At 35.9% G+C, this 12,767-nt stretch overlaps 1 protein-coding gene and 1 long non-coding RNA gene across 2 annotated transcripts in view; one reads left to right on the top strand and one right to left on the bottom strand.

The window, feature by feature from the left end:
* LOC119070809 overlaps positions 1-12,767 on the bottom strand; it is a 531,393-nt gene that overhangs the window by 80,541 nt on the left and 438,085 nt on the right. The window lies entirely within an intron of this gene.
* Positions 7,463-11,536, top strand: LOC119070410 (adipocyte plasma membrane-associated protein-like). The gene is made up of 3 exons (XM_037174742.1): positions 7,463-7,743; positions 10,259-10,371; positions 10,433-11,536. The coding sequence occupies exons 1-3, from the start codon at positions 7,646-7,648 to the stop codon at positions 11,485-11,487; spliced, it is 1,266 nt and encodes a 421-aa protein (XP_037030637.1). The 5' UTR covers positions 7,463-7,645; the 3' UTR covers positions 11,488-11,536.

The following is a 12,767-nucleotide window of genomic DNA, read 5'->3' as shown; positions in this document are numbered from 1 at the left end:
GAAATCTCCGCAGTTCAATACTCAAAAGTGAACGGGGTCACTCAATTTTTACTGCGGTGAATGCTCCGTTGATTTTTCTTTTTGATATCAATCAGCTCGGAGCCCTGGACAAGGTTTTATTTCGTAGCCAGAGTGCCCTGGCTTCCGGTGAATCGGTTGAAAATCAAAAACATTTTGTGGAACCTTGTTCAGGGCCCGAACATCGGAAGATATATGAAGTGTCAAACAAGTTGCTAGCCTCGAAGCTATCACCTACATGTTATTGACCTGTAATACTTGTTTAAAGTCCGACTACATCCAGAGGACATCTTTATTTGATAATCAAATGGGTTCATACGAACATTTCTGAGGTTGTCTTCCGATAGAGTGTCCTCAGAAAATTGTAGTTGTTCTGTCCCTACATGCTCCTTTAGAGTACTCTACACTTCTACTTTCACAATCTTTTACAAAAATGATTTGATCGTACAGTCAAAGGCAGTCAATTTTCAGCATAAATTAGCTTCAGCTGTTTTTCAGCTGATCCATACAAACAATCACAACCGTTTATACGTCTTTATACGGTTTTACCACTATCATGCGCGTGCGTGTAGCAGCTTCAACCGTATGAACAAGGAAAACCAGTTTTGATTGTATGTGTGGATCAGCTGAAAAACAGCTGAAGCAAATTTATGCTGAAAATTGACTGCCTTTGACTGTAGCACCACGATATGGAGTAAATTGTTACATCCCAGAAGTCATAGCTCAGAACACGTTTGCATTTTCTATGGATTTTGACACTAAAAAGGTTTAACTTTAAGGACGAGTCGTAAGATGTAGGTAGCACTGAACACTTAAAGGTAACTTTAGAATAGCTGAAATAAAAAGATAAATTTCCGCAACGCTGTATCACAATCAGCTTGATTAAGGCGAATGAGTATATTTGAATGAGTGGACCAACTGGTAAAGCAACTAAAATCAAACCAATCCACATCGACACATTTCGTTGACATTAGCTGTATTTTGACGATAAATATTTCATTGACATGAGAGTTAAGAATCATTTCTCGAGAACATTTACTGAGTATAACAAGTTACGCAATTGTTTGGCGCTTTGTGTTGTAGCTTGTGTGATTGCTTCCCTCACATTTGGCAAAAAAAAAACTTCGCTTCTGTATGCTGTGAATGCATCAAATAATGTTGTTGTGTTAAAGATTCATGATAAACCAATAGAAAGTTTACCCGATCGTGAAAGTAGTCGACGACTTTCATTAAAACTTTTCATTGGAGCCCTAGTGAAAATTACAATCTCAAAAGTCAATCAAAGAAGCTCTTAAATGTGTTAACAGTTTAATTGATTTGAGACAATTAAGGTGTTTTTCATTGGCTTTTATGCTTCCGATTTCACATAGGGTGGACTTGAAAAAAAATCAATAAAAACCTAAATAAATATTTTGTACCTGCCATTAGATGAGAGAAATCATTAACATTAAATTTAAGTTTTTTTTTTAATAAAGAAATCGGAAACACAAAAATTTTAATCTGGGTAATCGGGATACATTATCTATTCAAATACTGTTTTTACCTAATATTTTCTTTAAGGTTTTACTAATAGAAAGATGGCGATTTTCCATTACCTACAATTACAATGTTAACGTGAGACTTAGAAATTATGACCAGCTACAATATGTGTGTATATTGAGAGTCGACTTATAAATCACATACGTTAAGAGGCACCGGTACTTTGCCGAAAAGCATACATTAGGGCGATTTTTAAATACTGGATTTTAGTTTACTTTTGATGATATCTTTCCATCAGAATCCTTTTTGAAAAATGTACGACCGCAATTCCGATCACGAATCTGTTAGCTTTAAATAAAAATTAGTTTTGGTTGCAGTCGTTTGACCAGCTCTGAGTACAATGACCAGTTTATAAAAATTTCATTAAACTGCTCTCTTTTCTCAGAGCTGGTCAAACGACTGCAACCAAAACTAATTTTTATTTAAAGCTAACAGATTCATGATCGGAATTGCGGTCGTACATTTTTCAAAAAGGATTCTGATGAAAAGGTATTAATAAAAATGAAATACGAAACACGCAAATGTAGGCTACAATTTTAGGTAAGTGACGGTGCCTCTTAAAGGCAAAAACACTCAAGAAATTTAGCGTTGCTGAGACAGCTCCATTGTTTTGAACAAATCGGACTACAATGCAAAACTCAGCAAAATTGTTGACCTCAGCAACTTTAAATTGTTCGTGTGTTTTCAGGCCTTAGCTTGTAATTATCGGTGAATAAAAAAAATGCAGAATGGGACATGATGCACTAGCGAATTATAAGAAAAATTAAAGTTGCGTTTTTTACTGCTGTCGGCACAAGTAACATCGGTTTTTCTTTTCGATTATTAATTTCGAAGATGATAGACTTACATCATCGAGCAGCTCACGGTTCCCCTCAACCGAAATAAAGTTTTATTTTTGGGTACCCAAAAAATGAGTGTTGATATGGATGAAGGGACCCCTAAGGACTATAAAACAGGTTTCCTTCACTCCAGGTCTGCTGATCTCCCCATAGTAAAATTTTCAAAATTCGTTTTTTTGAGGCATCTGTGGTAGGTTTTCAATCTTTTTTAGCTTATATTAAGATCCCTGACCTCAGAAACAGCTCAGTGAGTCCGTCAATGAATTTTATGGAAGAGAAAAATAATGCATTCATAGCCGCAACACTAATTTTTAAAATTTCGTCGATTCCGTTCTGCGACTCATAAATCGACTGCAAACCATTGACTAACATCTACAAACAAGTTCGGAATGTGGCTTAAACTAATCTACAGATGTCTAAACTTAAATACAAAGAAAGAAAATTTGCCAAAAAAATGTTTTGTGGTCGTTGCAGTATGTCAAACTTCGCCAATGCTGATTTTTCTTACTTTTTTCTCAAGAAAAGAACCTTCGAAAGTAAATAAAATGTTATCGGAGTGTTTTAAAAGTCGCAATTTGACGTTTGAAGTAAATACAAACGAACACAAACGCTCACACAATTAAATAAATTATATTAAACTTTCCTAAATTGTATTTACTCTTTAGTATGCCGAACTTCGAAACTTAAAATGGAAGGAAATTCGGTAACTTTTATTAAAATTCAAATTAAATATGTTGCTTCGAACCAATAAAACTGAAAAAACCTTGTAAACCTTTGACAAATTTACTTAATTACCTCTAGAGTGTAATATTAGTATACCGGGAAGTAGTCTCACTCCATCTTTTTGATTTTTATGTTAAGCCAAATTCAAATGAGTCCCTTTAATATGTGGTAACTCCAGGAATATTTTACTAACCGTTTTTTGAATAATCCGAGATAATTTCACTCTTTGCTGGATGATTTGAAATTTACATGAAAATGTAATTTCTTTGTTTATTTGATTAAACTTAGAAATGTGATCTTTAGACTCGTATTCTGTTTCTTGTTTTAGTGTCCATGATCCATTCAGCTTATTTAAACACTCCCATAACATTTTATTTACTTTCGAAGGTTCTTTTCTTGGGAAAAAAGTAAGAAAAATCAGCATCGGCGAAGTTTGACATACTGCAACGACCACAAAACATTTTTTTGGCAAATTTTCTTTCTTTGTATTTAAGTTTAGACATCTGTAGATTAGTTTAAGCCACATTCCGAACTTGTTTGTAGATGTTAGTCAATGGTTTGCAGTCGATTTATGAGTCGCAGAACGGAATCGACGAAATTTTAAAAATTAGTGTTGCGGCTATGAATGCATTATTTTTCTCTTCCATAAAATTCATTGACGGACTCACTGAGCTGTTTCTGAGCTCAGGGATCTTAATATAAGATAAAAAAGATTGAAAACCTACCATAGATGCCTCAAAAAAACGAATTTTGAAAATTTTACTATGGGGAGATCAGCAGACCTGGAGTGAAGGAAACCTGTTTTATAGTCCTTAGGGGTCCCTTCATCCATATCAAGACTCATTTTTTGGGTACCCAAAAATAAAACTTTATTTCGGTTGAGGGGAACCGTGAGCTTGAAGAAAAAAGCAAAAAATTATTTTGATTTTCATTTTTATCATAATTCGCTAATGTGACACGTCTCTTTTTTTCATTTTACCAAAAGAAAATCGCCATCTCTCTTATAACTAACTTTGTGGGCTTACTTTTTCATTGCTTTATGTGACTGTTAATTTTGCTAAAATTCCCACCTGAATCAAAACGTGTTCAATTTGGTTGTGTAATGTTTCAAATCAAAGTTTAATTTTGATTGTTTACTTACACTCAAAATAAATAAATTTAACGCGAGATCACCGTCAGTCCAACTACATTGGTTATATGTACGTTCTTCCAATACATAAATATTTAAAGTAACAACGGCAAATAACGCAGAGTGCAATAAAGTCGTAGATTTTTCATTCGTTTTTTATCACTGACTAATAATCTTAAGAAATTAAGTCATCTAATTAAATGAAATTAATTTAAAAAAAAAAATAGAAAAAAAGGCAAAATTTAGATCTAGATGAAAGAGATTTATTTATGTAAAACAAAAGTTTTGAGAATACAAATAAAAAGTGTTGGTACTTACGACCGGACGTTTTTTTAAAACCTTTTTGTGTTGTTATGTTACATGCAGGTAATTAACCGATTTTAGACTTAAAAATGGTTAGAACGGTTAGACAATACTGAATATATTTACAGTAAACAAGTCCCATCGGAATGAACTTTGGACATAAGACTGGTCACAACGCTTGAATTCCGTCCGGCCCACTGTATATACTACTTAGTTTCCTATATAGTATTGGTTAATAATGGGTTTTGTATTCTACATGCATCGAAAACCGTACTTTTCATGTTTCTAGCACTAATTTCGACGCTTCCATTGGGGATCGATTAAAATGAAAAGTCTAGTTTTCGATCGTCCATGACCTTGGCTTTGCCTCCGATCAACTAAGTTCACACGAAAACTCTACTGAGGAATTTTTAACCCTAGTCTAGTTGTGTAATAATTTACGCCACAAGCTGCGAAATGGTGTTGTTTTTGTCGCTAGATGTGAGGTTATCAAATGAGCGAAGCGAGTAACTAGTGACAAAAAGTAAAACCCTCAGTGAAAAATTACCCTTCATACGTTGGCAGTTGCAGAGTAGTTATTTATGTTACCGAATTATAAATGCTCTTTTAGGAACTAGTAGTGTGTATATTGTCACTCGAGAAAGCAGGCAGAACATGTGCCTAAAAAAGTTTTTACCACCGAGCTGCATAAATCATTTTATAAAATACAAAGTTTTAATTTTCGTGAGTTAGAAGTGGTTTTTATGCAGGGGTCGTACTACTCCTTATTTTCCTGATTTTCCTTATTTTTGAAAAAACCACCTTATTCCTCCTTATTTTTGAAAAAGTTCCTTTTTTTTCCTTATTTTTCAATAATTTTGACGAGAAAACTACATTTTTGGATAACAGATAATAAAAAAAAATCGCTGCGCGGCAGAATACTGAGCAATAGGGTCATCGTAAATCTTCACCCGATCTCCTACTGCTAGTAAACAAACCATAGAAATGTAGTTCCTTGTTGTCGATTTTACTGAAGAAAAATATCCACGTGGATTACAGTAATTTTGATACCTTCCCACTCAATGGGAAGAGCGGTGTTGAAGAAGGGGAGGGAGGGTACAATTGAAGGTAACGGACGAATGTTTGGAAAGAATTGCCTCTGTCTCACGCTAAAAAGCGCGGTCATACTAAGTCAGTTAAAGCATCGACTTTACAAAAAGTCAGTCTAAGAAACAATCTAACGACAATAGAGCACAGTGGGGGAGGGGGTCCCAAAGTTTCAAAATTTTGGTGGACGCCACTTGTGTGCGACCTGTTGGAGGCTTGAAAAGGTCAATGGAATCTACCTGTTCCAAGTCATCTATGGGAAGAATCATTATTTTATTATTTCACTGATGTACTAAGAGGGAAACTTTCCCAACAAACTATTTGGTGGTAGATCACACAAAAAAACAAGACCTACATAAACTTAAATTCATTTGATCAAATTATTGTGTTGTTTACAAATTTGATATAATTCTGACCTCTAATCTCTACTTCACCTAAAAGAAAATTAAGGAATGTAGCATATTGAGAAATGTACAGTTTTATCCTGAGGTTCAAAACACGACCTACAACCAATGGAATGTTGTAAAGAGCCATAGTCTTATTTTGTGGGTTGTGTGGATTATTTGTATTAATATTTACACGTAAATATTCACAGTCCACAAAATAAACAATTGACATGGTATAAGAAAGTAGCGGTAAGCTAAGGTTAATAATTTCAAATTAACGTTTACTATTAAACCATGGTAATTCATAGGCCTCGTTGAGTTAACGCTGTCAAGTTTAACTTTGAGGTTAGATTTCTCACGATGTACTTTGGTCGTGAAAGTTTACCCAGATGTCATGAACGTTTCGTTTCTGAACGTGGCCCATTGCGTTTAAGTGGATTTAAGTGGATTAAATTAGTGTAAAATCGTTGAATATGGGTATGGGAATTTTTGAAAAACTTCGTAATTTTTGATTATGAGCCTAAAAAAGCGTGCAGGGGGTGTGCGTATAAAAAATCATCAAGATTTTTACCCAAAAATTTACTTCCAAGCTCCTTATTTTCTCCTTAATTTCAACCGAAAAATTCCTTATTTTCTCCTTATTTTTTTAAAAAACCTCCTTACTTCCTTAATAAGGCACGCCATTTTTGAGTGCGAGGTCTGTTTTTATGACATCGAGTGCAAAGCCCTTCATTAGTCTATAGATGTGTAATTATCAGCAAATTTTGCACGTTCTGACGCTTAACTACATAAGGGACATGCTAACGAGCAGTAAAGTGCCCTTTACGTCGCTGTTTGTGACAATGAAATGCACTTACCACCCTCTGCCATTTAATAGTCTTTCACATGCTTGCTCGTCGAAAACCGAGCTTTCATCGAATTTCATGCATTTTCGACCTTGAACTTGAATTGAAATTGTAAATTACTTATGCAAAACGTTTAACTGTATAAGTACTTATCACATCTACGTGATTCGACCAGGAGTCATCCATGACATAAAATCTTTGCTTCTCAACTTTATGTAATAGATTTTGAACCAAAACCAATAACTTGACCTTGTAAGAATCCGTTCTTAACAACGATATACATATATTTAGTTGCAGTGATTATGCTCTAACAATACACAGATTTGTTGTATGTATTCTAGCAATACACCACACATTACGACAAGAACTCTTGCTACAATGCAAACAAAAAAATCGAATGAGAATACCGTGTTGGATTAGAAAAATAATTTGGTGGGAATGCATAACCTGTTACACATGGATGAACGAATCGCCTATTTTTTTCTCGCTGTTCATTTTTGATTCAACCATCACATAGATCAATAGCATGTATGTAACCGTGGTAGTATTTATACATGAAAAATTAATCTTCCATATGAGACAAACTAGACATCACCATTTTCAGGCGAACAGTTCGACAGTATCAGTTGGATAATGAACTTGAAAGATTAAATAATTCGTCGAACGTTGAAATTACTGTGGTTCTTGAAGTGTTTCAATTTAAGTAGATGCAGTTAAAATTAGTTTTTTGAATCAAATAGTTCGATAGTTCCGTCTATTTCTTTAAAATCATTCACAATGCAGAAAACGGCTGTCATCGTTGCTATTTTTGTATCCTATTTAACGTTTGGACCGCCCAATCAATATCTAATTGATATTGAACCGATAGCTTACAGGTTTGTGTTTGATCTATTAGTGCTGCGTGTAAATATACAAGAAACAAAAAATGCAGGCCCTTAGCTAGAGGATGTTTTTTTACATTCCAGGGGTTGAATGACGACAACAATAGTTATTTATGCAATTCAGTGATATTTGTAACCTTCGCCGCCTGTGTTCAATGACGTATGAACGTATTTTATCGAACTAGTGAAAGGGGTTTTATCGCACTAGTGTGATAAAAGCCACGTGTTGCTGAAGTCTCACTAAGATTATCTGCGGTATTTACTCGATTTTCTTCGGCTCGGATCGGCAATATGACATCTAAAATTTAAAAAAAAAAACCTTTTTTTCATATTCTCAAAGAGCTTGTGGCTCCACCGTAACTACGGGCCTGAAAAAAAAAAACTAAACAAAAAAACTCTTGTTGCTTCCAAAAGAACACATCCCATTCTAGTTTTGATTAATGTTTGGGAGTGCAAATTTGATAATATTTATTTCCATAACAATCGTTAATATACTGTCCTAACTAATGGATTATGCAACCAAAATTTACTTAATAATCAAGCAGAAATTATTATCTGCGAGACACTTGTCCAATGTTCATATCGATATGAAAATTATGGAAACCATTAAGCACTGATTGGAATTATATATTGACAATCAGGGCCAATTATGCGAAATTTAATTTCTTTAAACTGTGAGCGTAATTAGATTTCTCTAGCAACTAGGTCCCACCTGTTGGGTGGGTCAGATCCCTTGACTGTTTGTCTGAGCTTCTCAATAGTATTTTTATTTGTTGATTTATTTCAATGAAATGCAATTTTGTATGTTGATGGCCACAAAAACGCATTTAGAATAAGAACTACTAGAACGGTCTAATAAATCTCTCATTGATGATTTAATTCTGTTTAGTTGCACTGACAATCTTCGAAACTATGTATATAAAATGCACCGGTAAAAAAAATGACGCATGTTTTCAATGAAATTTAAACTCGTGTGAATTACGGCCCTCGCTTCGCTCTGGCCGCAAACTTCGTTAATTTTTCTTCTATTTATTCGTTTTTGTTTACAAGGCAAAGTCGCATAACAAGAAAAATACCATTGAAATATATATACAAAAATTCTGTTAGCAACATCAGCTTGTTCGTTAGACCAACCAAATCTATCTTAGAACCTAACATCAGGAATTATTTCCATTCTCCACCAAACATTTTTTTTTTAAATCGGTTGAGAATTACTCCAGTTGTCGTGTTAACAAAAAGGAGAAAAGGCTTCTTTCGAGAACTACCACCAGATGGTTGAACCGATACCATGGAACTGGTTCGAACTTGACCTGAGGATTTCAATACTTCGTCGAATAATTTTTTTTTTTTTAAATCGGTTGAGATTTACTCAAGTTGTCGTGTTAACAAAGAGCAGAAAAGGCTTCTTTCGAGAACTACCACCAGATGGTTGAACCGATACCGTCCATTTTCGAACTTGACCTGAGGATTTCAATACTTCGTCGATTAAAAAAAAGTTTTTGAAAATCGGTTGAGATTTACTCAAGTTATCGTGTTAACAAAGGGCACAAAATTTTAACATTTACCGTTTTTTCGGTGTATTTTCTTTCGTAAAACCCATGACTTAGAGTCAAGGGAATTATAAATTGTATCATACATACAGCTGTCGGTACCATGTTTATTTTAATTTATTTAGAATTTCTCAGCAATTTTCTTATCGTTGACCCAATTTAGTGACACGACGTGTTATTCAACAAATAATGAAAGTTCTCATCGATCAGCCAACGCACTTCAAGCATGAGTGGTCACTAAATCTAGAAGGATTTTCTTTTGATTGACATATATGATGATATATGCACATTTAGCACTCGGTTAGGGCCCTTCTAGCGATCAATGACAAAATCATCCTTCGGCTCGAGCTGCAAACGCCACACTTGGCAAAATAAAACTTTCCGAACAAGGACGTAATTCACGCCGTAAGTGTGACGTATATATCAAACCAACGCATAGTGGGCCGCTGTAACGCATATGTTTTGACGTTCGTTGGGGGTAGGGTAATCTCGCACACCACACAAATTCATGGTGTGCGAGATTCACCTCTAACTGGTGAATCTCGCACAGTCATGACTTTCATGTCGTAAAAGGACGCATACTATGATCGCGTGTGCGAGATTCCCCGACACCGTTCGTTGTATGATGTCAGCGTTTTGTTGTGCCAAACTGTCAGTTGAAAATATTTTCGCTTACCTAGTCGGCCCATGTCAATGGAAAATGTGGGAAAAACTTTTCCCAAAAATTCTCCCTAATAACAATAGGAGGATATCCTCACACACGCAGCATTGAAAGATATTAGTGACAGCATTAGATTCATGACAATCAAACATTTCTTGTATCGGGAATGATTACAGCTCATATGTGGATCTAAGATTTCTAGGCCGTTAGGAACTCTTCGTTACATCTTGAAGAAAGGATCCTCCTGCTTTTAAAAATGATAATTGCTGACTTGAGTCTACCAATTTCACATTTTCAGCGCCAACCTATTTCCATCGTTTGATGGTCCACTAGAACACAACACAATACTGTCCGGTGCTGAGCATCTACCAGTCAAAATTCATGGTCCCGAATCTCTTGCCGTCTGGGACAGTGAGTATCCGTGCTATCCGTCATGCTAAATTATGTTTCAATTTGTTAAATTTACATTCAGACAAAATATACACCGGCACATTTGGCGGGCTCGTGGTTCGCGTTGACGAAGACAAGGTTGTGCCAATTGCAAAAATCGGCAATGGTAAATGTGATGCGGATTCGAAACTTCAGGAATGCGGTCGTCCATTAGGCATACGTTTCAATTCGAAAGGAATACTTTATGTGATCGACGCATTCCATGGGCTACATATGATAGATTCTGTAACTGCACCGAATCCGAAAGTGACTCAGCTTCTTGCCATCTCGGCTACTAAAAATTTACCTGGCGGTGAATCGGTTTTCTTCGACGATATAACTCTTGATGAAGGTGCGGGCACCGATGGCGGCGATGTGATTTACCTTAGCGATGTCAGTACGAAATGGGATTTGTTGCATGGTACCGTTGCTCTCATCGAGCATGATAAGAGCGGACGCCTATTGAAGTATGACATCAATGCCCGCAAAGTGACCGTTGCTGGTACCGATTTCGTTTTTCCTAATGGTGTGCAGATCACTGACAGCAAGGACGCTGTCATCGTCTGTGAATTCGGTCTTCGAAGACTCACGCGAACTTTTATCAAAGGTCCCAAGACTGGTAAAACAGAGTTTTTTGCCGCACTTCCCGGCGAATGCGACAATATAAGGCGAAGTGCGAATCGGGATCAGGAAACGTATTGGGTAGCCTATGCATCAGTCAGAAACGCTTCCACTCCCTTGATGGCAGATCGTTTAGCTGACGTACCATTGTTGAGAAAATTTTTGGTTCGTCTTGCATTTCTTAGTAGTACGGCCATCGAAAATGTTGGCAATGTTTTTAACATCGAGCAGCTGCAATCGTTGGGACATTCACTCAAACCGACAATAGACAAAGTATTTTTACTCTATGCAACGAATTACGGGATGATTACAGAAGTGAATGCCAACGGTAAAATAATTACCGCGTATTCTAGTCCGGATGGCCAGACTACACATTTATCGGAAGTGTTGGAAGTGAAAGGTGATAAGGGTGAACGAATTTTATATATTGGATCGTATTCGAATTCCTATCTGGCCCGTCTTGTTATACGAAAATAATTTTTGATTTCATTAAATGGTGTGACCTGTACTCAGTCACTGAACTCCACAACAATTTAATGTAATTCCTTCATTTTTTCCACTTAGTATGGTGCCATGGTAAGTATGTAGTAAATACTGTTCTCGTCAAAAATAGTCCGTTTAAGATTTCTTATGGTAAATCAAACGTGTGCAGGTGCAACCATAGAGCAACTACACTTTTGACGATACCTTCAACTTCCTAGATGAAAATCAAAGTTTCAAAAGTTCGAAAATCGTAGTCTTACGTCTCAAAAGATAAAAGATTTGAGAGACTACTGTTTTGACTTCCTATTTCACCAAGGAATTGAAGACAAAATTTATTCGAAAAATCTGTGGAAAGACCTACTGGATGAATCTCCTGGTCAAATCTGTCAGAAAACGTTTTAACTTGAGTGTCAACTTTCCTTGACAGGGAGAACTCTGACCTTCTACATTCAAATCTTTGATTGCTTATTCTTCTTCCGAAGTTCTTCTATGTGCTTCCGACAATTTACTTAGCCCTTTACACTTTTAGTTTATTGCTTTAGAACGACATCGGTGTGATGTTGTTTCAAATTAGTCCGTAAATAAAAGCAATTCCACTTACAATCCAACCACACCAAACAATAGTCGGTGCAAACCCACGAATCTCAGGAATCGATAATATTGGCAATTTTAGTTCCTCGTCTAGACTCTTTCATAGTCATACATTTACATAAAGAAGGAAAAGTGAAAAGTCAAGGTTATGTGTGCATTTTTGTTGATCCGAGACGAAGCCGAAATCAATGCACTCGCCTAAACGTGACTCCCGAGATCTGTATTGCATTTTATATGTTGAGGCTGTCGAAAGTTCTTGAAATTACATGTTATGAATGCTTTTCGCAAGCAAGTAAAACACTATTACATAAGACTCGTGAGACTTTCGATGTTTCGTTTAAAATTCGATTTTCAGTACTTGAGCGTCAAACAGTTCACAAACTGTACAACCTGGTATTGATATCCAAAAGTCGACGTGCAAACGTGATTACCAGTACAAATAAAAGTGAGCACGAAGGCAAACCAGAAACATTACGGCACGTAGATGAATATGCATAGAATTGATTATTAATAAGTCACGAACTAATGAAATCAATCGGAAACATGCATCGATTAGAAGTGTACATTATGCAATATCAGCCACGGTGAGCTTTAAAATTTTTTTATTCGACCTCTCGTGCACATCAATGAAAGTCTAGAACAGGTATGGTCGATCGGCGAATTCGTCTTAAACGCAGTCACAT

Source organism: Bradysia coprophila, chromosome II (genome assembly GCF_014529535.1).
Source record: "Bradysia coprophila strain Holo2 chromosome II, BU_Bcop_v1, whole genome shotgun sequence".
In the NCBI taxonomy this organism is placed as follows: domain Eukaryota; kingdom Metazoa; phylum Arthropoda; class Insecta; order Diptera; family Sciaridae; genus Bradysia; species Bradysia coprophila.
The sequence above is the reverse complement of the archived record's forward strand: the minus strand, read 5'-3'. Positions and strand labels throughout refer to the sequence as shown.